At 44.3% G+C, this 25,460-nt stretch overlaps 1 protein-coding gene across 1 annotated transcript in view; it reads left to right on the top strand.

The window, feature by feature from the left end:
* LOC132575754 (voltage-dependent L-type calcium channel subunit alpha-1C-like) overlaps positions 1–25,460 on the top strand; it is a 621,373-nt gene that overhangs the window by 319,033 nt on the left and 276,880 nt on the right. Inside the window, exon 3 of the mRNA XM_060244444.1 lies at positions 9,421–9,560. Within this exon, the coding sequence (XP_060100427.1) occupies positions 9,421–9,560 (140 nt within the window). The remainder of the gene's footprint in view (positions 1–9,420; positions 9,561–25,460) is intronic.

Here is a 25,460-nt window from a genome sequence, read left to right on the forward strand (position 1 = left end):
CTTTGGCCACCCCTGGTCTAAGTTGTGTAGGTTGATCTATGGGAAGGAGGCCTGGGTCGGACTGGTCTCACCTCACAACAGGGAGTTTGATCCTGACGATTTATTCATATCTCCATATTCTGGGCATTATGAAATGAACATACTGATTTCAAAGGATTTCAGAGGTGTCAAACTCATTTGTTATGAGGGCCGGATCTGACATAAATGAGACCTTGTCGGGCCAGGCTGGGCTGTGTTGGGCCGGGCCGTATGTGTATTTATTTAAGATTAGCTAGCAGAGATAGGAACTATTTAAAGGACACAGACAAACACAACTAAAGATTGTTTTAAAAAAACTTAAAACATACTTGAAAGTTAGCACCTGTTGATCTTAAAGGTTCTTTAGATCCAAGAGGGCAGCCGTGTTGGTCTGAAGCAGTTGAACAAAGCAGGAATCAAATTGCACCTTTAAAGGTTCTTTGTATTTCTCCCATGGGATCCAGGGAACTGGGCAAAGGAAACTTGGGCTCTTTCCCTCCCTCCCCAGGGGACCAGGAAGGAGAGGAGCCTCAACCAATGGAGAAGATTGAGGTTTTACTCTGTAGCTCCTGTGTGATTGAGCAAGCCTGGCAAAGCAAGTTGAGATGCAGAAGGAAACAAGAGAGAGGGAGAAGGAAGCAGACAGAAGCCAGTTGCTCAGGGGCCTGACAGGAGCCCTCTGGGGGCCTGATTTGGCCCTCAGGCCACATGTTTGACACCCCTGATTTACTACTCTGGTCATGAAAAAGTTTTTCATTCAAAACTCACATGAGCTATGAAGTGCACTTGGCTGCCTTAGGCAAAACTCTCAGCTTCTTTCCCTCCTGCCAAGATTGCAATATGAGGTTGCTTTTGCTGGTCTCCCTTACCATTGCCTCCAGGATTAGGGATAACTGGGCTAAAGTATGTGAAGTGCTTGAACACTGATAGAAGTAAATATTTATTACTGTCCAGAGAACCAACTTTCTCATTTAGAAGCCACAGATGTTAACAGTTTTATTATTGTTCGCCATATATCTTTCCAAATGTTTAGAGGCTCAGTACTGAGTACAGACTAGCAGAACTGGTCAATCTCCTCTTCAAGTGAAAAAAAGACATGGCATGCAACAAATGCAGTATGTAGCAGTATCTGATGAAGTTCTTGGGAAACAAGACTTTTGTACTTATATTAATAGGTTCATTTGGAGCAAATGAAAACCTCTGTCCAAGCCAGCAATGCTGGAATCCTGTTTTCCCATCGTGCATTGCATCCCACCAGTGCTATGGCATTTGCCACTGTTTCATTGGCATATGCCATTTTTCAGGTGATAAATCTGTGCCTGGGCTATTCCACTTCAGACAGCGAGTGGAGACAAATGATTGTATTCGCCTCCATATGAAACATTCCTTGCATATAAAAAACTAGCATATCAGAAAGAAGGGTTCTAACATAGCTTTCTCTCTGACACGCTAATTTTCTGGGTGCAGGGACTTTTTAAAAAAAGATAGAGAATGGTTCAGTTGTAGGAGCTTCTGCCTCCCCTCTGAAGCAGCATTGCCCAGAAACAGGCTTACCTGCTGGACCATCATTATCTTTGTTTATTAAAATGCAAAGCAGATTTGGTGTGGAACTCTCCAGTGGCAACAAAATTTGACATGTGACTGAGTGGTGATCTGGAGGATCAAATCTCTCCTCTGCCAGGAATTTACTAGATTGCTGCAGGTTCTCTCAGATTCAGCCATACAACTTGGGTTTTTTGCTGTCAAGTCACAGCTGATTTATAAGCAACCCCATGGGTTTTTCAAGGAAAGAGACGTTCAGAGGTGGTTTGCCATGACCTGTCTCTGTGTTGCATCTCTGGGATTCCTTTGTGGTCTCCAATCCAAATACTAACCGTGGGTGACCCTGCTTAGATACCAAGATCTGATAAGATTAGGCTAGCCTGGGTTATCCAGGTCAGGGCCTGGCATCTTTAGTGTGGGGATGAACACACTGCTCTCCACTACAGCAAGGTAATGTGTGTGTGAAGTGTGCTTTGAACACTGAAAAATGCAAATAGTGATGGTGGTTGCTTTAATCTGCAGAAGAAAAGGCCTAATGTTCAGAAACTAATACTTTTGCACCTGACTCCTATTTCCTGACATTTATTGGATTATGAAAAATCAACCTATCCACCCCACAACAGCGACTTCTCCTGCCCTGCCGTGGATATCCCAGGCAGGCCTGATCTTGTCAGATCTCGGAAGATAAGCAGGGTCAACTGTGGTTAGTACTTGAATGGGAGACCTTCTTGGAATATTAGAAGTCAAGAGGTGGGGGCAGGCTTTATTCAGCCAGCTCCAGTGCCAGATTAAACCCTGTGGAGGCCCCTAGGCAATCAGAATTTAAGGGGGCCCCTTGCAAATTATTTCAGAGTCAGAGCACTCACCCCACCACCCATGGCCCCCACTGCAGCCTGCAGGCACTTTCTCAAAAGCCTTTTAGACAAAGCTGCAGGGAAGATAGAGAGATGCAAACTTGGTGACGACGCCCGCAGCAGCCGAACCAGGCAAGTCAGGCAAAGAGCGGCTCAGTTGCTGGCTGCGCATGCAGGCTGGGAGGGCTGCAAGCAGGAGGGATATTGGGGGGGAGCCAGCCCGGGGTCCCTAAAGGCATGGGGGCCCATAGGCCAGTGCCTACTTGGCCTAATTGTTAATCCAGCCCTGGGTAGCTCCCTGAATATCCTCCAGGCCCTGAGTAGGGGTCAGTCACCAAAGGTCACCATGACTTCCAGGTATGCATACACACATCCACATTTAAAAAACCCCCACCAAGTATCAGTGACTTCTCCTGTGTTAGATCACAAGATTTCTAGGAGTGCAACAAGTTGTCTGTAACAGGATTGCAGGTGCCATAGCAAGATTCCTCTTGCTGACAGAAGTCCTCCATTTTCTGCAGTGACAGTGTGTTCTGGTTTATAAAAGGAAAACACGTAAGAGTCCTCCGTAGGGTTTTATTCTGCCTCGCATTGGTGTATGCTGAAGTGAAATGTCTCCTTAGCAACAAAGTGTGTTTTGGACATAACCCAGTATCAACAAATCTGTCTCAACATCTGCTTTATAGAATTAAGCCTATAAGTACAAACATCTGGATCTGCCGTGCTAAAGGTCAAAGTTATTAATGCTAACTGTGGCCTGAGGTCAACATATTCACACAAGTAAGGATATTCATGTTGTGGATTTGTTGATAACCTATAATTCAGAAGCACAGAGACATGTACTTCCATTTTTTTGTAAGGCAGCTCTATCACACGCTTTCTCCCATTTACAGACTGCTTTTCCCAGAGAAGGAAAATCTACATTACCCATTTTGTGAGTTAAAACAAAAAAAAATCTGTGTATGAACTTATAGTGCTAAATCATACAAGTTGCCATTGCATCAAATAACTAAATTGATAATTTGTGACATTCCTAATATCAGACACTTTGTAAATAATTGGTGAAGAGCATAAATACTAGTTTAAAAGATGGCTAATTACAGAAGGTTTACATGAACATGGTGTCTATTCAAATGAATTCTGCAAAAAAAGGTGACTATAGACATGTAGTCCTGAACAGTGTTACGTGTCTTTATATCTGCTGAAGACAGATTGCTTCAGATTGCAAAGATAATGCGTTTCTATTCTGGCTTGACCTCTAAGTACACAAGAGGTAAAATATTGCACATGCTTAGCTGAATGTGGCAATCAGTATATTCAGTTGCCAACTTTTAAAGCTCAAGTGGTCCCTCATTGTAAGCACTTGTCCTTTGGAGCAGGGGTGGCCAACGATAGCTCTCCAGATGTTTTTTTGCCTACAACTCCCATCAGCCCCAGCCAGCATGGCTGATGGCTGGGGCTGATGGGAGTTGTAGGCAAAAAACATCTGGAGAGCTACCGTTGGCCACCCCTGCTCTAGAGTGTAACTGTTTATTTCACACAACCTTTTGAGTCTCTGTTTATAACAGCCTTGGTTTTGGGGTTAGTTTCCGCTGCCAGAGACTGAGCTGGCAGCACTGGTATATTAACTTCTGCTTGCCATGCACTCTGCTGAGCCAAGCCTAGATTTGCCTTCCCCAGAACATTTGCAATGGCTCCAGAATCTGTGATTGTAATGATGCATGGAACAGGGATCCAAGCTCATCACAATGGGTGGCTTTTACAGGACTAACTAGGAGGCAATACAGCTCAGACTTGACCAGGAAACCCTGGCAGCCAGTGCTCTAAAAATTTTGTGAATGTTCCCTTTTTTTGGAGGGTGAAATAATTCCGTAATAATAAGATGTCCAATATACCATGCATTTTAAACTATGTTTTTCACAATACACTTTTCAGGGTACTACAGATGAGCTCACAGTAGGGCAGTTTAGGGATTGTATGGACTGACTGTCCCGGTGTGATGATTTTTTGGTTAAAACAATTTTTATTTGGTAACATATGGTAACAAATTATATTTCTTGCATCATTAATAACTTCTTTTATCTATCCCATATATTACTTTCTACCCACCCCTCCCCCCGTTACTTAACCCCCGCCGGTGTTATTTACTTAAAGTACTAATGTTTAAAGGTACCCTTAACTAATAAAACCAAAAATTAATATTCTTCTTTTTTCTAAGACTTAATCATTATCAAAAATTGTCCAATGTCCTTTTATTTTCCACTCTTTTTCTACATATGTTCTGAACTTTTTCCACTCCATCTTAAAAACTTCTAAATCAAAGTCTCTTAAAATTCTTGTTAATTTGTCCATTTCACTCCATGTCATAACTTTTACAATCCAATCCCATTTCTCAGGTATTTTTTCTTGCTTCCACAACTACGCATATAATGTCCTAGCAGCTGAAGCAAGTACCAAATTATAGTTTATTATATTATATTATATTATATTATATTATATTATATTATATTATATTATATTATATGGGTGGCACTGTGGTGACAGCACTGCAGAGGAGGGTGGTGGGACAGCGGGGTGAGTAGCTCTCCTCCTGGGTGATATCAATTGACCAGGAGGCAGAGAGGGCCCAATTTGGTGCCCCCCTAAGGCCCGCACCCTAGGCAAATACCTTATTTGCCTAGCAGGCAAGTCGCCACTGCTCACTGGAGTTGCTAAATGTAACAATCTGCTGTGTTTCAGACAATTTAAGGAGAAAGAGGTCTAGAGGGTGGAGTTCTCCTCTATCTTGTAATCAGGTTCTACTCTTTACTATTCCTTTTACTATGCAAACAGCTTCTGAGAGGAATGTAAAACCAACAGAGGGACTATGCTCTCTCGCTTCCTCTCTCACACACACACAGGTGGCTCTGCCTACTTGCCTCGCCCCCATGTAGTTCCAGTTTCACTGAGATTTAAAGGCACAGGCACACCTCTTTCCGAAAAACAAGCCATTTGCAAGCTTCTAAACTTGCCTGAGATCTAAAGGCACATCATGGCTGTTGGAGTGGGGCTTCCCCTGCCAGCCAGCTGGTTGGTGGTGGGAAGGAGCCTGCAAAACCAGAGGATCCCCCGCCTTTGGGGTTTAGGCAGGAATGGGGCTTAGCTGGGTATTCCATGGAATTCAACCTCCAAAGCAGTAATTTTACCTAGGGGAACTGATCTCTGTCATCAGGAGATCAGTTGTAATTTCGGGAGTTCTCCAAGAAGTTGGTAGCTCCACCTAAACTGATACGAAAAAAAGAACAAATGCAGAGATTATGATTTTGCCATGTGTTTTTGTATCTGGGTTCTGAGTATAAGAATTCTGGTCTAGTGCCATCTAAAAACCAACAAGATTTCCAGGGTATAAGCGTTCAAGAGACAAAGCCTGCTTCATCAGATGTCTCTGCTTACACCCTGGAAATTTTGTTGGTTTTTTCAAAGGTTGTCAGCTTCCAAGCTCAAGCTGGAGATGAAAGTTGATTGTCCTGAGGAAAATGGTTTCTTTGGAGGGTGGACTTTGTGGCATGATACTCCACAGAGCTCCCTTCCTGCCCCCAACTCTACCCTCTTCAAACTCCACCCCCTAAATCTCCAGGAATTTTCCAAGCCAGAGTTGGCAGCCTAGCCTCTAGTAAGATTATATTGTAGCTTCACAACTTAAGTTGTATTCTTGGTGCTTGGGTGGGGCAACAGTGGGAGGGCTTCTAGTGTCCTGGCCCTACTGATGGACCTCCTGATGGTACCTGGGTTTTTTGGCCACTGTGTGATACAGAGTGTTGAACTGGATGGGCCATTGGCCTGATCCAACATGGCTTCTCTTATGTTCTTAAGTTCATTGCAGTAAGGCTTCCATTTTGGTTCCACGGCCAGTTGAACAACCAACTGTCAGGAATAATTAAGGTTCAGATGGCTTGTGACATGGTTCTTGATTTTAAAATAGTCTTTGGAAAGACTTCAAAAGGTCATATAATTAATCATTCTAGAACTGTGGTGATTTTAAGTACAGACATTTAGATAGGATTGTATTTCTTTGTTATGGACGGTGAAGTATATTAATGTACTTGGACAAGCAGTTCTGGGTAGCCAGGAGCTTTTTTCTGGTACATGAAGAATTTTGATAGCCTTCATTGAACCGCTAAAGAAGAATGTTAATCTTAACATTATGCACAACATAAAATGAAGTCAATGATTTCTTGGCTTTATATTGTTCCATCCAAGGAAAGCAATAGTATGTGCATATCAAAGGGCTCTAAGGTATGGAATTATATTCTGGAATGCAGTTACATAATACAGCAGCTATTGATTATATCATTCCACTGTGCAAGCTGAAAATCTGATGGAACCAAAGGCTTCCTCTTTGATTATGTATTTGCTAACAATAGAAGCTAAGTTAATAAAAGTGTTCTCTCTGTGTGTGCTTTTACCTGTCTCTGGTACCTTGCACATGGGTTATCTACCCTGAGTCCATTGCTTTGGGGAAGTGGTCCCCCCCCCCTTGTTTTCCCATAGCACCATGGTGCTTTCGTGCATGGGGGGGGGGTGTCCTCAGCTTTCTCCAATCCAAGGAGGTGTTGGCAAGCACCAGGGCTTTTTTGAGCAGGAACGCAGTTCCAGCTGGCTTGGTGTCAGGGGGTGTGGCCTGATATGCAAATGAGTCCTGGCTGGGCTTTTTCTACAAAAAAGCCCTGTGCAAAACAATGGCAATGTCAAGGACTGTGGCCTAACATGCAGTTCCTGCTGCACTTTATCTACAAAAAAAAAAAAGCCCTGGCAGGCATGTGTTTCCCAGATTAAAAAAAACAAAGAGTAGCTGCGTTTTATAGCCAGATTGTGTGTCTGGAGTGTGAATTATGAAACTCCCAAGACTCACGTGTAGTTTAGCCCTGAGAATCAATAGATGTTTTAAATCTTGCATAGGAGCTGTTACTTACAGTCATGGAGAATAAACAGTCCCTGCCTTTTAGTAAAGATTCTTATGAACCAGAAGCTTCTTCTCAACTAGCAGATGAAAATCACTATGCTCAGCTGGAAGAAGAAATGCTGCTCAGCAGGAAGGAATTGCAGTGTTCAGTTAGCGAAGTTGTTGGATCACTGAGCCGGGTTGAATCACTGAACAGTGTCTTGACATCAAGACTTTCCAGTGAATAACACTGTTTTGACATCAGGACTTTTCAGCAGCCTTAACTTCACTGCAGATGCTCCCTTCAGTTGCTCAGTAGTCAAGAGACCTCTCCCCACTAATCTTACCATCTGTAGGGTACACAAAGCAGTGTCATTAAGAGAAGCCGGCTAACCTTTCAGTGATCCAACGCAACCCAATAGTTCCCTGTTCCTTGCTGTCAGCATGTGGTAATGTGCAGATCTTCCCCTGCTCCTCGCCTCACTCTCAAAGACAGATGAGGTGAGAATGAGCGGGTGCAGCAAATGTATATTCCTGCATGCTAAACCCTTGTCGCAAAATATTATTTATTGATTCCCTAGTTCCAAGAATAGAGCTTTCATCAATGAAGTACTAATGGAGTACTAATATTTTTGGCCAAACTTCCCTGCTTCAATTTATGAGACATAGGCTGGGTCCAGACGGCCAGTTAGAGCCGACACAGGGACAGTCTCCAGATGGATTAAAAATAGAAGTTCAGATGCGCACATCTGTCAATCATCCCGTTCCCATACTCACCCCATCCCCCAGCATCTCTAGAGTGGCATAAAAAGCCACCACTTCCTAAGTGGTAGCAGATCTCCCAAGTGCTTCCATGCTGCCTTTCCCAGCCGCCTGAATGGCTGGTGAGCACCTGGGAAGCACCTCTCAAGCACTTGAATGGTCTGGCCGCTCCTCCAGAGCATACGGAGCCCATCCCTCTCCCGACGATGGTGGGAGGGACCGTGGCTCAGTGGTAGAGCAACTGCTTGGTAAGCAGAAGGACCCAGGTTCAATCCCCGGCATCTCCAACTAAAAAGGATCCAGGCAAGTAGGCATGAAAAACCTCAGCTTGAGACCCTGGAGAGCTGCTGCCAGTCTGAGTAGACAATACTGACTTTGATGGACCGAGGGTCTGATTCAGTAGAAGGCAGCTTCGTATGTTCATATGACAGCGAGGCATGCACCATCTGACTGCCCTGGGGTTGCTTTCCACTTTGTCAGCTTTCTTCTGAGCCAGGATGCTGCCGCCCCAAGCTGTTGGTCTGGACCCAGCCCTAGTCTTTAAAACACACAACATCAGGCCCATAGCCAGGATTTTAAAAGTTGGGGGGCGCCTAGTGGGTTCCCTTCCCTGGCTGCTGCTGCCATGACTCAGGTCACCTGACTTAAGGTACCTGACCTTCCTTGTTTCTGGGTACCGCTCCTGCACAATTTAAATCGTGGGGGGAGGGAAGGGGTGGCTCCCAGCCTCTCTGCTTTCGCCTCTGTGGTAGTGGCAGGGGGAGGGGAAAGTTGGGGCCACCTGACAGGAAGTCAGGGGGCAGGAGCCCCACAGGCCCCCCTGTAGCTATAGGCCTGCACAGCATCACAGCTTGCATCTCTAGAAGTATCTCAGGCTTCTCCTTATCCAATGGAATGTCTGGGAAAGGAGTGGAGGCTTTCACTGTGACGTCTCATTCGAAATGCACAGGAGCAAAAAGATTTTAAGTACAAACCCATGCATGTCTACACAGGGGTTGTTCCACTTATGTTCAATGGTGGTTACTCCTAGAAAAGTATGGGACCATAGCCTTGGAATGCAATTGTATGCTGGGCTACTCCCATTTAATCCCATTGATTTCAGGATTGACTGTTCGTGTGACGTTGGCCTTTATCTGAGATTTGATGTTTGTAGTGGGCTCATTGTTTAGTTTTAGGCAAGTTTCTGTAGATGTGGCAGAGCTCTCCTTTGTATGTGCATCCTATTTATAAATAAAATAGGAACTTTGTGTGGGTCTTCTGCATTTTCTCCTGATATACTGAGTTAATTGCAACATTTCTTGTTTTCTTTTGTCTTCTCTGCAGGAACGAGTGGAATATCTCTTTCTCATAATTTTTACAGTGGAAGCATTTTTAAAAGTAATAGCATATGGACTTCTCTTTCATCCTAACGCTTACCTCCGCAATGGCTGGAATTTACTAGATTTTATAATTGTGGTAGTAGGGTGAGTATCGTTGTCTTTGTGTGTGTTGCGTGTGTATTCTTGTTCTTGAAGCATCGAATTGCCATTTCTGGGAATGGAAATGCTCTTTGTAAGATGCAAAGGAAGAGTTTGTGGACACCTTTCTCTTTTTAGATAGGAAATCAATGTCCTCAGAAGGCAGATGTGCAGAAATGTAGCAGATGACGCTTTTCTGACTTGCCGTGCAATCTTAAATGAGAGCCAGCAAGGTGTAGTGGTTAAGAGCAGTGAACTCTGATCTGGATAACTGGGTTTGATTCCCCACTCCTCCATGTGAAGTCTTCCGGGTGGCCTTGGGCCAGTCATAGTTTTCTCAGAACTCTCTTAGCCCCACCCACTTCACAAGGTGCCTGTTGTGGGGAAAGGAAGGGAAAGTGATTGTAAACCGCTTTGAAACTCCTTAGAGTGGAGAAAAGTGGGATATAAAAACCAACTCTTCTTTTAAGTCCACTGAAGTCAGTGTACTTAGAAGGTTGTAATTTTGCTTACAACTGCATTGCCGGCCGGCCTGCCTACATTGTATGCATGCCTTTCATATTCTTGTAGAATGAAAAACCACACTCACGTTAGTCAACTAGTCAAGAAATCAAAAGATTCCATTGAAACTGACACTGATGGGTCTCTACCCTGATCTCTATTTGGGTGCTTGGCACATTACCTCTTAAAATAAAGAAAGAAACATTAATCAGTTTCAGATGTTTCAACTGAGGAAGAACTTCCAAATATATCAGAGAGAAAGCTGGACCGGAAAAATTATCCAGGACACACTTGTTTTCTGTGTAAAGATTTTTATTTTTATTTTTTGCATGGAAGGGACATGTTGCCGGGTGATCCTTCTTTTCCAGTCTGAAATGATGCAGTTTAGCTACAGCTTTATACCTCAGCGAGAAGCAGGCCAGAATCCAATGGTTCTGTGTGAAATCCTATGAGAACAGAGATGGAAGAAATGAAGACACAACATTGCCGGCCTCCAGGTGGTAATAATGAACTGGAGAGAGGTCACCTCAGGACAATAGTAAAAAACACAACCAAAAGGTTATAGTGACCAATTAACTATGTTATAATATCATTAACAATGAGAAAAACACAGACAGCATTTATCAACATTCTTGAAAGAAGGAGTCCCGATGTACAGGAAGTCGACTTGACCAGACCTGCTTCGATTATTCTTCTGTCATAGGGTGCCCCATAATACATTGTTGATAAAGAAGTCATAGTTCAGTGTCAATTACACTGAACCCTTACTTGCGTTCCCAAAAACTGCAGGGAAATGTTTAATCTCAACTGGACCAAAAAGTCTCCAACGAGATTCTAATCAGGCACTACACTCAAAAAATGGCTCAATGGCCTTGAGCTCAATGGCCTCCCCTTCCCAAACACTGCTGTCCTCAGGCTCCATCCCCCACTCCGAAGAAAAAAATCTCCAGGTATTCCCCAACCTGGAGCTGGTAACGCGCACTTTCTACCTTGCAAGGAACACAGGATTCCAGAAGCTCAGAAATATCTCCCCTCATTCTGCAGTTTTTAAGAATTCCCTCTCGCATCCCGACCAAATCATAATTTTCTGCTATGATTTTTACCTTGCGTTATCTTAATGCATCTATATTGCTTTTCTTTTCCTTGTTATCACCCAACATTGTGTAAACCAACACTCAATATACAGTACTCTATTCTATTTCTGTTTTCTCTCTCTTGGTAGAGTTTTGATCTTGGTACACTCTGTTCACTTCCCCACTGTCTTCCTACAGGCAGATGCAGTATATGCTACACAAGAAACAGCAGTCTTGTGGCATCTTAAAGAATAACAACTTTTATTCCATGAAAATGTATACTGGAATACAATTCTGTTAGTCTTTTAGACGGACTATGAGAGTCCTGCTGGTTTTTGCTGCACTAAATTAATATGGCTACTACCCCACTGGAATTATGGCCGCAAAGATTGTTTCATTTTACTTTAGTTGTTTGAGAGTTGTGACTTGTCAAAAGCTCTTACTATGAAAATTAGACCTGAAACAATTGAGTTTTGTGATGATTCCCAGTTTCAGTGTTTCTTAAAGCCAGTAAATGAACTGTAAGATTAATCACTTTTCATCATTCCTTCTAACAGTGAACTTATTATCACTCTTGCCTGTCAATAGAACAGAGAAACATGTATGCAAACAAGAGAAGTTTATGTTTATTCAGGGTATTTTCCAGGTGTTCAGAAAAACATTGCTTTGTCTTAGTAAAGACCTCTACCTCAGTTGTCGTTCTCAGTAGCCCGACAAGCACTGAGCAGGTGGGCAGGGAAATAGGCCTGCTTGTGTTACACCATACGCAGATTCCTGAATCTTTATCCACACCCACAATATATAATGGGCCTACTATAAATGAAGTAAATAAACTTGTGGTTTCATAAGAAGGGAGTTATAAGCATATGTTAATGTCTGGGGACTTTGGGGGCGGAGCCAGGAGACTTTGGGGGTGGAGCCAGGAGGCATTGGGGGTGGAGCTAGGAACAAGGGTGTGACAAGCATAATTGAACTCCAAGGGAGTTCTGGCCATCACATTTAAAGGGGCAGCACACCTTTTCAAATGCCTTTCTTCTATAGGAAATAATGAAGGATAGGGGCACCTTCTTTTGGGGCTCATAGAATTGGACCCCCTGGTCCAATTGTTTTGAAACTTGGGGGTATTTGGGGGAGAGGCACTAGATGCTATACTAAAAAATTGGTGCATCTACCTCAAAAAATAGCCCCCCCCAGAGCCCCCAATACCCGCGGATCAATTCCCCATTATTCCCTATGGGAATCGTTCTTCATAGGGAATAATAGAGTGCCCAGTAGACATTTCCCTCCCCCCTCACACTTTCCAAAGCGGGGGGGGGAGGGCCTCCAAACCAGGGAATCCCCTGCCCCTCCCTCTTTCAAACACACATACTTACTGGGTCTTGTTCCTGCAGAACTTTACTTGCTCTGAAATAGGGTTGCCAAGTCCAATTAAAGAAAAATCTGGGGACTTTGGGGGTGGAGCCAGGAGACTTTGGGGGTGGAGCCAGGAGACATTGGGGGTGGAGCCAAGAACAAGGATGTGACAAGCATAATTGAACTCCAAGGGAGTTCTTGCCATCACATTTAAAGAGACAGCACACCTTTTAAAATGCCTTTCTTCCATAGGAAATAATTAAGGATAGGGGCACCATATTTTGGGGCTCATAGAATTGGACCCTCTGGTCCAATCGTTTTGAAACTTGGGGGGTACTTTGGGGAGAGGCACTAGATGCTATACTAAAAATTTGGTGCCTCTACGTCAAAAAATAGCCCCCCCAGAGCCCCCAATACCCACGGATCAATTTCCTATTATTCCCTATGGGAATCGTTCTCCATAGGGAATAATAGAGTGCCTAGTAGACATTTCCCTCCCCCCCCACGCTTTCTAAAGGGGGGGAGGGCCTCCAAACTAGGGAATCCCCTGCCCCTCCCTCTCACACACTCACACTTACCAGATCTTCCTCCGGACAACTCTACTTCCTGTGAAAACGAAGGCAAAAGAAAGGGAGGGGCCGTTCTCAGAAGCCCTTTCTGCTTCCTGCCCAGCCTTAAAGGGGCAGACATTTTGCAAACGGCTCAGGAGCTCTACAACATGAAGCCTAAAGGTATGTTCTCCCCCCCTCCACCCCCGCTTCCAGAGTTTTGAAGAGTGGGAAATGAGGCTGCGAACCCAGAAGTCTCCCGCCAGAGCGGGAGGTTTGGGAAGCCTACTCTGAAAACGAAAGCAAAAGAAAGGGAGGGGCCGTTCTCTGAGGAAACTGTTACTGATCCTTTCCCATGAAGCCCTTCCTGCTTCCTGCTCAGCCTTAAAGGCACACATTTCTAAACCACAGGAGCTCTAAAACTACAGGATGACTGTGGGGGCGGGGCTTCCCCCCGCCGGCCAGCTGGCTGGGGGCGGGGAGAAGCCTGTCAAAATGGGGGATCCCCACTGGGACGTGGGGATTGGGAAGCCTACCTGGAGAAAAATTGCTGCCTGACCCCCAAGATGGAACCTTGTGAAGAGAAGGATGGAACCTTAGAAGAGAAGGATGAGGAGATAAGCACAGGGTTCCCATTTTTGAAGGGGCCATTAAGTCTAGGCTTCTGAATCCCCAGGTCCCATCGGAGGATCCCCTGGTTTTACAGGCTTCCCCCCGCCCCCCAGCCAGCTGGCTGACGGGGAAGCCCCGCCCCCACAGCCACCATGTAGCTCTAGAGCTCCGGCAGATTTAGAAACCTGCAAACAGGTCCCATTTTAAAATGTGTGTGTTTCTGCTGTTTGTGTGCCTTTAAAGTTGAGCAGGAAGCAGGAAACAGGAAGCACTTCATGGAGAAGGGTCAGCAGCAGCTTCCGTTTGTTTTGCTTTCATTTTCAGAGCAAGTAACCAGACCCAGTAAGTGTGTGTGTGTGTGAGAGAGAGAGAGAGAGAGAGAGAGAGAAGGTTGCTAATCCCCAGGTGGGGGCAGGGAATTCCCCGGTTTGGAGGCCCTCCCCCTGCTTTAGAAAGCTTTAGAAAGTGGGGGGGGATGTCTATTGGAGAATGATTCCCATAGGGAATAATGGAAAATTGATCTGCGGGTGTCTGGGGCTCTCAGGGGTTGTGTTCTTTGAGGTAAAGGCACCAAATTTGCAGTATAGCATCTGATACCTTTCCTCAAAACACCCTCCAAGTTTCAAAAGGATTGGACTAGGAGGGCTAAGTCTGTGAGCCCCCAAAGAAGGTGCCCCTATCCTTCATTATTTCTAATGGAGGGAAGGCATTGAAAAGGTGTGCAGTTCCTTTCAATGTGATGGCCAGAACTCCCTTTGGAGTTCAATTGTACTTCCTCCAACCTTGCTCATGGCTCCACCCCCAATGTCTCCTGGCCCCACCCCCAAAGTCTCCTGGCTCCACTCCCAAAGTCCCCAGATATTTCTTGAATTGGACTTGGCAACCCTAAGTCTGCCCTGTAGCAGACTTTTGTGCTTCTGCCATTTGTTTGCAAAATATTGAATCTGTACAGAATAAATCTCTAAGAAGGGTCTTCAGCTAGTCCCTTACTGCAATTATATTCCGAGACAAATGTTCTGTAGAATATGCACAGGAGCTCCTTTGCATATTAGGCCATGCCCCCCTGATGTAGCCATCCTCCAAGAGCTTACAGGGCTCTTAGTACAGGGCCTACTGTAAGCTCCAGGAGGATTGGCTACACCAGGGGGCATGGCCTAATATGCAGAGAAGCTCCTGCTAGAAAAAGTTACTGCGATTTTATCCACCCTTCCTCTAAGAAGCTCAGATAAGTATAAATAATGTTCCCCAACAGCAGCTAACAGCCTAGAGAAAAAAGTCTTGCCCCTTTTACAGAGGTCTAGTGTGTGGAAGTAGGCAGCTGGAGCTTCTCATGGCATGGAGGTAAATGACTGGTAAGCCTTTGAGAGCTAGTGTGGCACAGTGGTCAGAGTGTCAGACTAGGATCTGGGAGACCCAAATTTGAAAAACCCCTCTGCTATGGATGCTTGCTGGGTGACCTTGGGTCTGTCCTATATGCTCAGGTCAACAGAGGAGGAGGAGGATGGTGTATAACTGGGTCCATGTTGGGGAGAAACACAGGGTATAACTATAGCATAAATTGTTTAATTCTTTCCAGTCGTGCTTCAGGCTGGGTTATGGCACCGAAATAACCTCGGTTGCCCTGGTGGATGACCTGTGCTGGGAGATGGACAGAGGGAGTGTGACAGTCCATACCAAACCTTTAATGGCATAACAGTTGCAAATAAAAATACACAGAATATAAAAATTTAAACATTGGAGATAAAATCAAAATGAAACCGAGCTTACAGATGCATTCATACATGGTCAGATTTAAATTTAGGGATGTCAGCCAAAAATTTTGCCGCAGCCTCGCTAACTTCCCCCTCAGTATCGTTCAGTAAATAATAACAGGGTGGCAGAATAGACAAATCAGGGGAGAAAGAAAGCTTGCAAAATAAATCTTTACGGAGATTATGATAAAAGGAACAATCAAGCAATATATGCTGAATTGAGTCGGGAATATTCGCTCCTCAGGAACAGAATCTGTTGCCTAAAGGGACTCGATGATATCTCCCTTGTAAAACTTTGGAGGGAAACGCATTTAATGGCTCGTGCCTGTAATCCCAGTTTCTTGGGAGGCTGAGGCCGGAGTTCGAGGCTGCTGCGGGCCTGTGCTGAACAGGTGTCCTTCCAAGCTCGCTATGGGGGTCCCCGGGGAGCCAGGGGCCACCAGGTTGCCCATAAGGGAAAGTGACTTCGTTGATTTTCCTGGGCCTCTCCACAGCTTTCAATAATATTTATCATTGTATCCTTGCAGACCATCTTTCCAGGCGGGGATCAGGAGGCACTGCGTTTGCAGTGGTTCTAGTCCCATCAGGAGGATAGATTTTCAGAAGGTGGCAGTGAGTGAAGCAATTGCTTCTCAGCCCCTTGACCTTTGGCCTGTTGAGTTCCACAAGGTTCCATCTTGTCCCCTGTGCTCCTTAACATCTGCTTGAAACTGCTGGGGCAGGTCATCTAGAGATTTGGGCTGGGTTCTTATCAATATGCAGATGATGCTCAGCTCTATCTCATGCTTCTGGCTGATCCTAGGGAAGCTGTGCAGCCCTGTTGAGTTGCCTGTGGGCAGTCAGTTTTTGGGCAGATGCAGGTTAATAAACTGAAGCTTAATCCTGACAAAACGGAAGTGGTACTGGTGAGGTCTGATTCTGGACTTAAGGTGTCACCCTTCAGGATGCGGTCTCATTCCCTTTGAATGAACCAGTCCAGAGTTTGTTATGCTGTTGGACTGAGACCTGTTGTTGGATAAGCAGATGACAGCTGTGGCTAGGAGGCTTAACTAGTCAGCCACTGCAACCTTTATTGGGCAGAAAAGATCTGGTCATGGTTACATCTAGATTATTTCAATGCACTCTCTATGGGACTGCCCTTCAAAAGTGTTTGGAAACTTCAGTTGGTGCAGAATGATGCAGCCAGGATGTTGACAGGAGTGCATTGTAGGAATTGTATCGATCCATTATAGGCCCATCTACACTGGCGTTTAAAGCCCTATACAGTTTGGAACCTACTCCCTTATGAATCTACCTACCCAACCACTATGGCAATCTTCCAAGAGTCTGCTTTGGGTACCTTCACCAGAGATTAGGAGAGAGTGTTTTTGGTCATGGCATCAAAACCCTGGAACTCTCTCTTCAGGGAGATTCATCTGTCCCCTTCAGTTGCCATTTCCTGACATCCGGTGAAGCCTTTTTTGGTCCATTTGGTGTTCCATCAGTGCTCCCTCCTTCCTGCACCATTTTAATTGTTTTTGTTCGTTCATTTGTGTATGCATTTTAGCTCTAGTTTTAATTGTTTTCGTGATGTGTTTTTGTTGGTTGTGATGGTTTTTAAGATGTTATTTGATTGCACGTGTTTTAATTGGTGATCTCCCTAGGTGGCCCATATGAAGGCAGAAAGGCAGACTAAAGGCAGAGCCAGTTTGGTATAGTGGTTAAGTGTGTGGACTCTTATCTGGGAGAACCAGGTTTGATTTCTCACTCCTCCACTTGCAACTGCTGAAATGGCCTTGGGTCAGCCATAGCTCTGGCAGAGGTTGTCCTTGAAACAGCAGCTGCTGTGAGAGCCCTTTCAGCCCCACCCACCTCTGCCAGGTGTCTGTTGTGGGGGGAGGAGATATAGAAGATTGTAAGCCGCTCTGAGTCTCTGATTCAGAGAGAAGGGTGGGGTATAAATCTGCAATTCTTCTTCTTTAAATAATAAATAAATAAAGTAAAATAAAATAGGCTTTTGAAGGGATAGGTGATTCCCTCCCCCCTCAAAGTTGTTGGCAGCCCTATTTTCCTCTTTTTTAATTTTATCCTCACAACTCTTTGATGTAAGTTAGGATGAGAGGCAGTGAATGTGTTCACACAGCGACTGGTTGCAAGTGGATTTCACTATTCTTACATAGTAAAAAACCAGTTGCAAAGTGCATTATTTAGTGTGTGTGAAGATACCAAGTGACTAATCCTGGGGGCTGAATCAGGCTCCCAGAGGGCTCCTATCAGGCCCGCAAGCGGATCTTCTTCCTCTCCTCTCACTCTTGCTTCCTTCTATGCCATAGCTTGCTTTGTCAGGCTTGTTCAATAACACAGGAGCTACAAAGCCTCTATTTTCTCCATTGGTTGAGGCTCCTCAAGACAAGCCCAAGACTACAGAGATCAGTTCCTTCCAAAGCTGCCATTTTCTCTGGGGGACCTGGTCTCTGTAATCAGGAGATCTCCTGGCATACCTATTTGGGTTGGGTCAGGTTGGCATGGAGCGCTCCAGTCTTTGCTGGGAGCCGATGGCTGTGATCACACACCCTAAATAATGCACTTTCGATCCACTTTCAGTTCACTTTCCAACTGGATTTTACTGTGTGAACTGGCCCAATCCAGTTGGAAAGTGCATTGAAAGTGCATTGTTTAGTGTGTGATCATAGCCTATGAAAGTTTTCCATCACTGTACCTAATTCCTGTATACTGAGATTCATTTTAATAGAGTTAATTCTGGGAATGCCGTAGGGGGCTGTACCTCCCTTTAAAGTCAAAGATATATTTGAAAAGGTGTGGCAATAGGGGTGGAATGATCTGTTCATTTCCTAGATCCCTGCCAACTTTCGAATGGAAAAGAAAATTAAATCTCCATTCATGTGAGTATTTGAGAGCCAGACATTTGCATTAACTGCTTTGACAGGTCATTTGCCTGCTTCTCATCCACTTCCTTTCAATTGTCACTTGAGAAACTACCATGAGCTATTTGTAATTAAGCAATCCAAAAGAAATCCCAGTCTTTCCAAAACTCTACAGTAGACGGGATCACAGCAAATAAGCTTGTGAAGAATAGGAGCAGGTGGTCAGAAAAGGCTGGGATTTAGAAATAAAAAATAAAATAAGATTTGGGGTTTGCTTCTAATTAGGTCGATTTCTCCATTTTCTTGATTAATTTGTGTTTTCTGTTTCTTCAAAGGAACTCGGAAATGTCTTAGTCAAGCAATCCTGCGCTGAAACCACATTTCCTAATATAATTTGCCTAGAATTAGCTTCAGTTAGGTTAAAGTAAATTAAGTGGCAGCTAATTTTCAAAGCTAGTTAAAAAGAGACATTTTTTTCTCAGAGATAAAAGGGGGCAATAATTAGAGTAGCAAATCTATGTGGAATTATGAATGAGGGAGGCTCCAGTATAATACCTGCTGGAAGTGGGCCTCTTCAATCATACAATTTGCCGATGGTTGCACATTTCACAGCTGCTCAAACATTTTTCTCCTGGTGTGGGTAGTTCCAAATGGTAGTTCTTTCAGTTATAAGCAGAGCCTTTTTTGAGCAGGAATGCACAGGAACACAGTTCCGGCTGGCTTGACGGCAGGGGGTGTGGCCTAATACGCAAATGAGTTCTTGCTGGGCTTTTTCTACAAAAAAAGCCCTGTGTGGAACAATGGTGATGTCAGGGGCTTTGGCCTAATATGCAAGTGAGTTCCTCTTGGGCTTTTCTAACCCCCCCCCCCCAAAAAAAAGCCCTGGAAGGATGCCAGTTTGGAGAGTTGCTGGGTCCCTACTGGCCACCGGCAGGAGATGAGAAAGTAGAGTTGCCAGATCCAGGTTGGGAAATTCCTGGAGATCTGGGGATGGTGCCTGGGGTAGGTGCACAATAGGGGGGGTGCAATGCCTTAGAGCCCACTCTCCAAATAATCCATTTTCTCCCAGGGAACAGATCTCTATAGTCTGGAGATGAGCTGTAATTCCAGGGAATCCCCAGGTCCTACTTGAAGGCTGGCATCCCTACCAGTTTGCCTGCTGGTAGCAGGAGGCCTCCTGCAAGTCTGATCTTCGTTCTGGGATTGGTGGGCAAAAGGTTCAGGGCCAGAAATGATATCTAGTGATGTGTGATGACACATCCGCATGTAACCCCAAAAACCTGGATGTGATGTCAGCACATTAGGAAATGTCTTCACTGTCCCCAAGATAAGGAGTTTTGGGGAACAGCCTGAGCATCACCCAATGTGTTGATGTCACATCTCTCAGTTTTCAAGCATTGCCAGATATCATTTCTGCCCATCATCCCACCCCAGTGGCCTGACATCCCTGTTCAGTGACCAGGAAGATGTACAGACAGAATGGTCAAGAAAGAGGTTGTATCTGGTATTTGGTTTAGCACAATGATTCCTGATTGGATACTACCCCTGTCATGCTACCAGGGCTGATTTGTATTTCAGGATTTCTAGTTTCAGAGTGTTTTCTCCATACTACCTCTGCTTCTCACATCAAAGCTCAAGACTGCCACAGCATGATTGATTCCTGCAACTTAGTAGTGGTCGGCTGGAGGCTACAGGAGAATAATGTAAACATGTTCACAATCAGATTTCCTGCTTTGTATCCATTAATCTGGAATAGCCATGGAATTAGAGCAATTAAAACAAATTTGATAGCTGTGTCAGGTGACACACAACATCTTCAAGCAAGTAGGGTTACAGGAGAAGCGGGCAGTCCTTCAGTCTCTGATTATAAATGCAGATGGTCCTAATTTCTGTCTCTGATTATAAACAGACACGTTCCTGAATCAGTGGGTTTGTAATGGAAGTGAATTTATTACAAGACTGTTTGTGATGGAACTTAATGAAGTTGTGAATGTCATGGACTAATTTCAGAGATTGTGTGCTATAGGTTGTCAGCTCACTTGGGGAAAAAATGCCCTGTCCCTAATAGAGGTTTCATAATCAGAAATGGGCAGTTGAAACCTTTCATGACATGGAGCTAACTAACATCACCTGATAATTGCTGTAGATCTAATTTTAAAGGAACATTGAGAGAGATTAAGTTGGCAACCCAGGTGTGCACTCTGAATTGTGAATAAAGTAGTTTTTGGACTGCCTCTACATTTTACCTCAGTGAACGCGTGAAGGCTTACCTGTTCCATCTAGCACTCCCTCACTGACCGGCAGAGCTTTTGTTGTAGCAGGAACTTATTTGCATATTAGGCCACACACCCCTGATGTCGCCAATCCTCCTGGAGCTTATAGCAGACCCTGTACTAAGAGCTCATGGAGGATTGGCTCCATCAGGGGGTATGGCCTAATATGCAAAGGAGTTCCTGCTTCAAAAAAAGCCCTGCTGACCAACCTTCCTGTATAAATGTTTTAACTGTCTGTGTGGTTTGTCTTGTTTTTATACCATGTATTTTAAAAAGGTTGCGTGAATGTTTTTGATTGTTGGCTGCCTTGGTGGCCCTTCAGCAGGGTAGAATGGCAACATTACAAATTTTAAAATAAAGAAATAATATTTAGAAGTCAAGGAAGAAGAGTAGCTTGCAATTCAGGGGCTTTCAGGGGAACATAGCACCATTTACTTATTCTGCATTGACTGTAGGGGTTTTGCTTTTTGAAGAGCAGGATATTAATCAACTCCCAGTCTTGGACTTTTATGACTTGTGTGTGTCTACTCACTCATAGGAACACCAACAGATTTTTTTTGCAGACCTCCATGTATGGAAAGTGATCAGGGTTGGACATACTTTCACTTTGCTTAAGGCCTAGCCTAGCGAGATTGAAGGCAGCATGTGTTTACCTTGCTACTTTTGATTGAAATCTGTCTGGGCTTCAGCAAGTGCCAGTGTTGCTGAGCATGCTAGCCATAACTGAAATAACTATTGCAACAGCTGTGATGTCATCATTGAGCCTCTCTGTAGGGTTGACAACCTCCAGGTGGTAACTGGAGATCTCCTGGAATTATAACTGATCTACAGGTGATGGAGAACATGTAGGGTTGCCAGCCCCCAGGTGCCAATGGGGTTTCTCCCATTTGGGGACTGGGGAAAAACCCACCCCCAAATGATGGCATCATTTCACAATGTCCCCAAGACAATGATATCACTTCCAGGTGACATCATTGTGTGAGGGATGTTGCACAGTGATCTATGGTTTTGAAGCAAAAAAACAAAACAAAACAAAAACAGAGTTTTGTTCAAAAATCAGAGTGTCACCTCCAATGGCGCCAACATGATGATATCATTTCCAGGTGACTTCATCATGTTGGAATGCCATGCTCACCCCCAGAATGCCCCCCAATCCCTCAGCTGGGGTATAGAGGAGACCTGGCTACCCTAAGAAAATGGCTGCTTTGAAAAGTGGATGCTATGGCATTGTACTTCACTGAAGTCCTTCCCCTCACCAAACCCCATCCCGGCTCCATCCTCAAAATCTCCAGGTATTTCCCAACTCGGAGCTAACAGCCCTACCTATCTGCAATGTGTGGACTGCAAGTAATATCTGGTGAAGAAGAGAGCTGTTTGCATACGTAATCCTTACAAAGCAATGGGAAGAATAGTAAATGCCAGTGTGGATCTACCACTGTGGCTTTCCTCGTACTCAGACACCAGCACTTTCTGGTAAAACTTGATCTAATAGTCTCAAATAGCCAATGGCCTCTTCATGATACAGTCATTAAATCCTGTTTTAAAGAAAAGGTCTCTTTGTTCAGATTACATCCTAAAGCTCTATAGATAGAAATATTGCTAGTAGTATGATTGAAAGCTGTTTTTCTGATATGACAGAAAACTTTCAACAGGCTACGTCCAAGCAAAATGTTACTTCCCCCTCCGATTTGTTTTCCTTCCTACTGAAGAATGAAAAGCTTTCGTCCATGTAAAGCATAGATTTCTGGGTGCTGAACCTTGGATTGTGGAGTGGAAGGTGATGAGGACAGGGCGTACGCTCACTTCTATCTTATTTAGTCTCAGAGTTGTACAAGATCACCAGTGTGGTCTCGTTCAGCCCCCTGCCAATGCAGGAACTACAATATCCCTGTCAAGTAGGTATCCAATTGATACTTTAAAACCTCTAACATTGAATAATCCAGCATGTCAAGAGGACAACTGTTCCAGTGTTGAACACGTCACACCCTCAAGAAATTCTTCCTCAAATTTAAATGAAACCTCCTTTGCTGCAGTTTATATCCCTTAGTCCCAGTCCTGTCATCCAACACAATTTAGAACATATATTTCCCATCATTCACATGGCAATTCTTTAGAAATCTGAGGGTGGCAATTAAATCACCTTGCTTTTCTCCAGCACAGAGATTCCCACCTTTGCATGGGCCTGGCCAGACTGGAGATAGCAGGCACTTTCCAAACCACTTGTGATTGAAATCTGTCTGGGCTTCGGCAAGTCATGGGGAAAATAACTTGAAACTGCTACTTGTGAAAACATCCCTCCTGAACTGTTAACTGCCTCTGACTTGTATAAAAACACAATAAATGCTATAATAGGGATGGACAGAAGATTCATCTAACTCAGTCCTCTGGTACTGCTAGTGGCCAGCTAGATGTTCCAAATAAGCTCATTATTCTAAGATAACAATAGCCATGGCAAAATTTGCTGTAAAAAAGAAAAGGTTCCTATATTTTTAACAGTTGTGATGAGGAGGAATTTTGCTCACTCTTGCATGAGTTTCTGCCCCTGCCCAAATGCCTTAATCTACATAAGAACATAAGAGAAGCCATGTTGGATCAGGCCAGTGGTCCATCCAGTCCAACATTCTGTGTCACGAGGTGCCATCAGGAGGTCCATCAGTGGGGCCAGGACACTAGAAGCCCTCCCACTGGTCCCCCTCCACCAAGCACCAAGAATACAGAGCATCACTTGCCCCAGACAGAGAGTTCCAACAATACGCTGTGGCTAATAGCCACTGATGGACCTCTGCTCCATATGTTTATCCAATCCCCTCTTGAAGCTGTCTATGCTTGTAGCCGCCGCCACCTCCTGTCCCATGATGACTAAAGGTACAGGGATGCTCATTTCCTTTTTATCTGGTCACCCAAGTTAATTAATTTGCCTTTTAAAAAATTTACCTTCAGGGCTATGTTTTGTTTTCTCCCTGGGAGGCGTTTGCTTTGAGTTAATGAACGAAAAGAGAGTGATGATTATTTATAGAACACCTCAAACTCCTTGTCCTTGGCTGAGAGATTTGCATTGCAACCTTTGCATACTAGACCACACCCCCTGATGTAGCCAATCATCCAAGAGTTTACAAGGCTCTTTTTTGTAAGCTCTTAGAGGGTTGGCTACATCAGGGGGATGCAGCCTAATATGCAAAGGAGCTCCTGCTAGAACTCCACCCCTGCTGAGGGCTATTGGCTTCCTTTATTGAGTTAATCTATCTCATGTTAGGTCTTCCTCTTTTCCTGCTGCCTTCAACTTTTCCTAGCATGATTTTCTTTTCCAGTGGCTCTTGCCTTCTGATAGCGTGACCAAAGTACAATAGCCTCAGGCTAGTCATTTCAGTTCTAGGGAGAGTTCAGAGTTGGTTTGAGTTAGAACCTTTTTGGTGGGCCACAGCATCATAAAACTCTCCTCCAGCAGCGCATTTCAAATAATTTTTGGCAGTGTCCCTATTCTATTTCAAATTGACTGTAATAGTGTTACTTGCAGTTTAGCAAGCTTTCTTCCATAGGTGCTAGGTTCAGAATTCATTATATTCTGCACGGTTATGGGGTATTTTACTTTTGTTTTTGTGTGGAAGAGCACGTCAGATCTTTACAACATTATCAGAGAGCACTTGTTGCAGTGAACTCTGTTTCCCATTCTCTCAAGGGAATGGGACTGCTGTGCAGACAAGCCACTGATCATCTGGTGAGAGCAGTGTTCCCTCTAAGCTGAGTTAGCGTGAGCTAGCTCACAGATTTTTAGCTCCAGCTCACATGTTTTTGTCTTAGCTCAGGAAGGATGACCCCAGAGCACAATAATGTATGCAGTAGCTCACAACTTTAATGCCAGTAGCTCACAAAGTAGAATTTTTGCTCACAAGACTCTGCAGCTTAGAGGGAACATTGGGTGAGAGGATTATGTTTGGCAGGCAGACAAAAGCATTTGAATAGGAAGCAAAACATCTTCCTGATGACCGTTGACTGGACTGCAGGAAATATTCAAAACCAGATCTGGTGTCTCCTGTCTTTATAAGAATCATCCAATTACAATAAAGCAAGACTATTTCTCTGTACATTTCATCTAATAAATCACTAAGGCATTTTAGAATTTTCAAGGAGCTTTTCATAATTTTGAGGCATTATTATTTCCATTTTATAGACATCACTACAAACCGTTTTAGTGCAGTCTTAAACATGAGTACTCCGTAGTATGTTCCTTCTGAATTCAGTGGAACTTTTTTCTGGGTTGTTATACTCATGGCACATTCACACTTCACTAAATAATGCGTTTTACATCTGGATTTTTACTGTGTAAGAATAGCAAAAATCCGGATGTAAAACACATTTGGCACCATCAGAGCTGAAGCCAAAAGCTGAACAAATCATGATAGCTTCATTTTATACTAGGTTGGCCAACCTCTTGATAGGACCTGATGTTCTCCCAGAATTACAACTGATCTCCGGATCAGAGATCACAGTTCCCTTGAAGGAAATGGCAGCTTCAGAGGTTAGACTAGGTTTGTAAGGTATCATACTTTGGTGGGTGACCTCCTGATGACAGTCTACACTGGTGCTTCCTAGGGTGGTGGAGGTGGGAGAAATTGGGGTGGAGAGGAATCCATTGTTGTGAAGTCATTTCTGACATGAACTGGAAGTGATGTCAATGCATCGGTGTGATGGTCTAGCATTTGTTCTAGGCAAATGCTGTAGCATCACCCTGATGTGTTGATGCCACTTCCTGTTCATGCCAAAAGTAACATTGTGATACCAGAAAAGTGGGACTCTGCCCCACCCAAACTCTCCCAACAGATGCCCGCCTCAGTCTGGCAACCCTAGGATGCATTCTGTGGCACTGCATCCCCACTAAGCAGCCTGCCCTCCACATTCACCCCCCCCCCCAAAAAAAAACACTGCTCCCAAAT

This window comes from Heteronotia binoei, chromosome 8 (assembly GCF_032191835.1).
Source record: "Heteronotia binoei isolate CCM8104 ecotype False Entrance Well chromosome 8, APGP_CSIRO_Hbin_v1, whole genome shotgun sequence".
NCBI classification, from domain to species: Eukaryota; Metazoa; Chordata; class Lepidosauria; order Squamata; family Gekkonidae; genus Heteronotia; species Heteronotia binoei.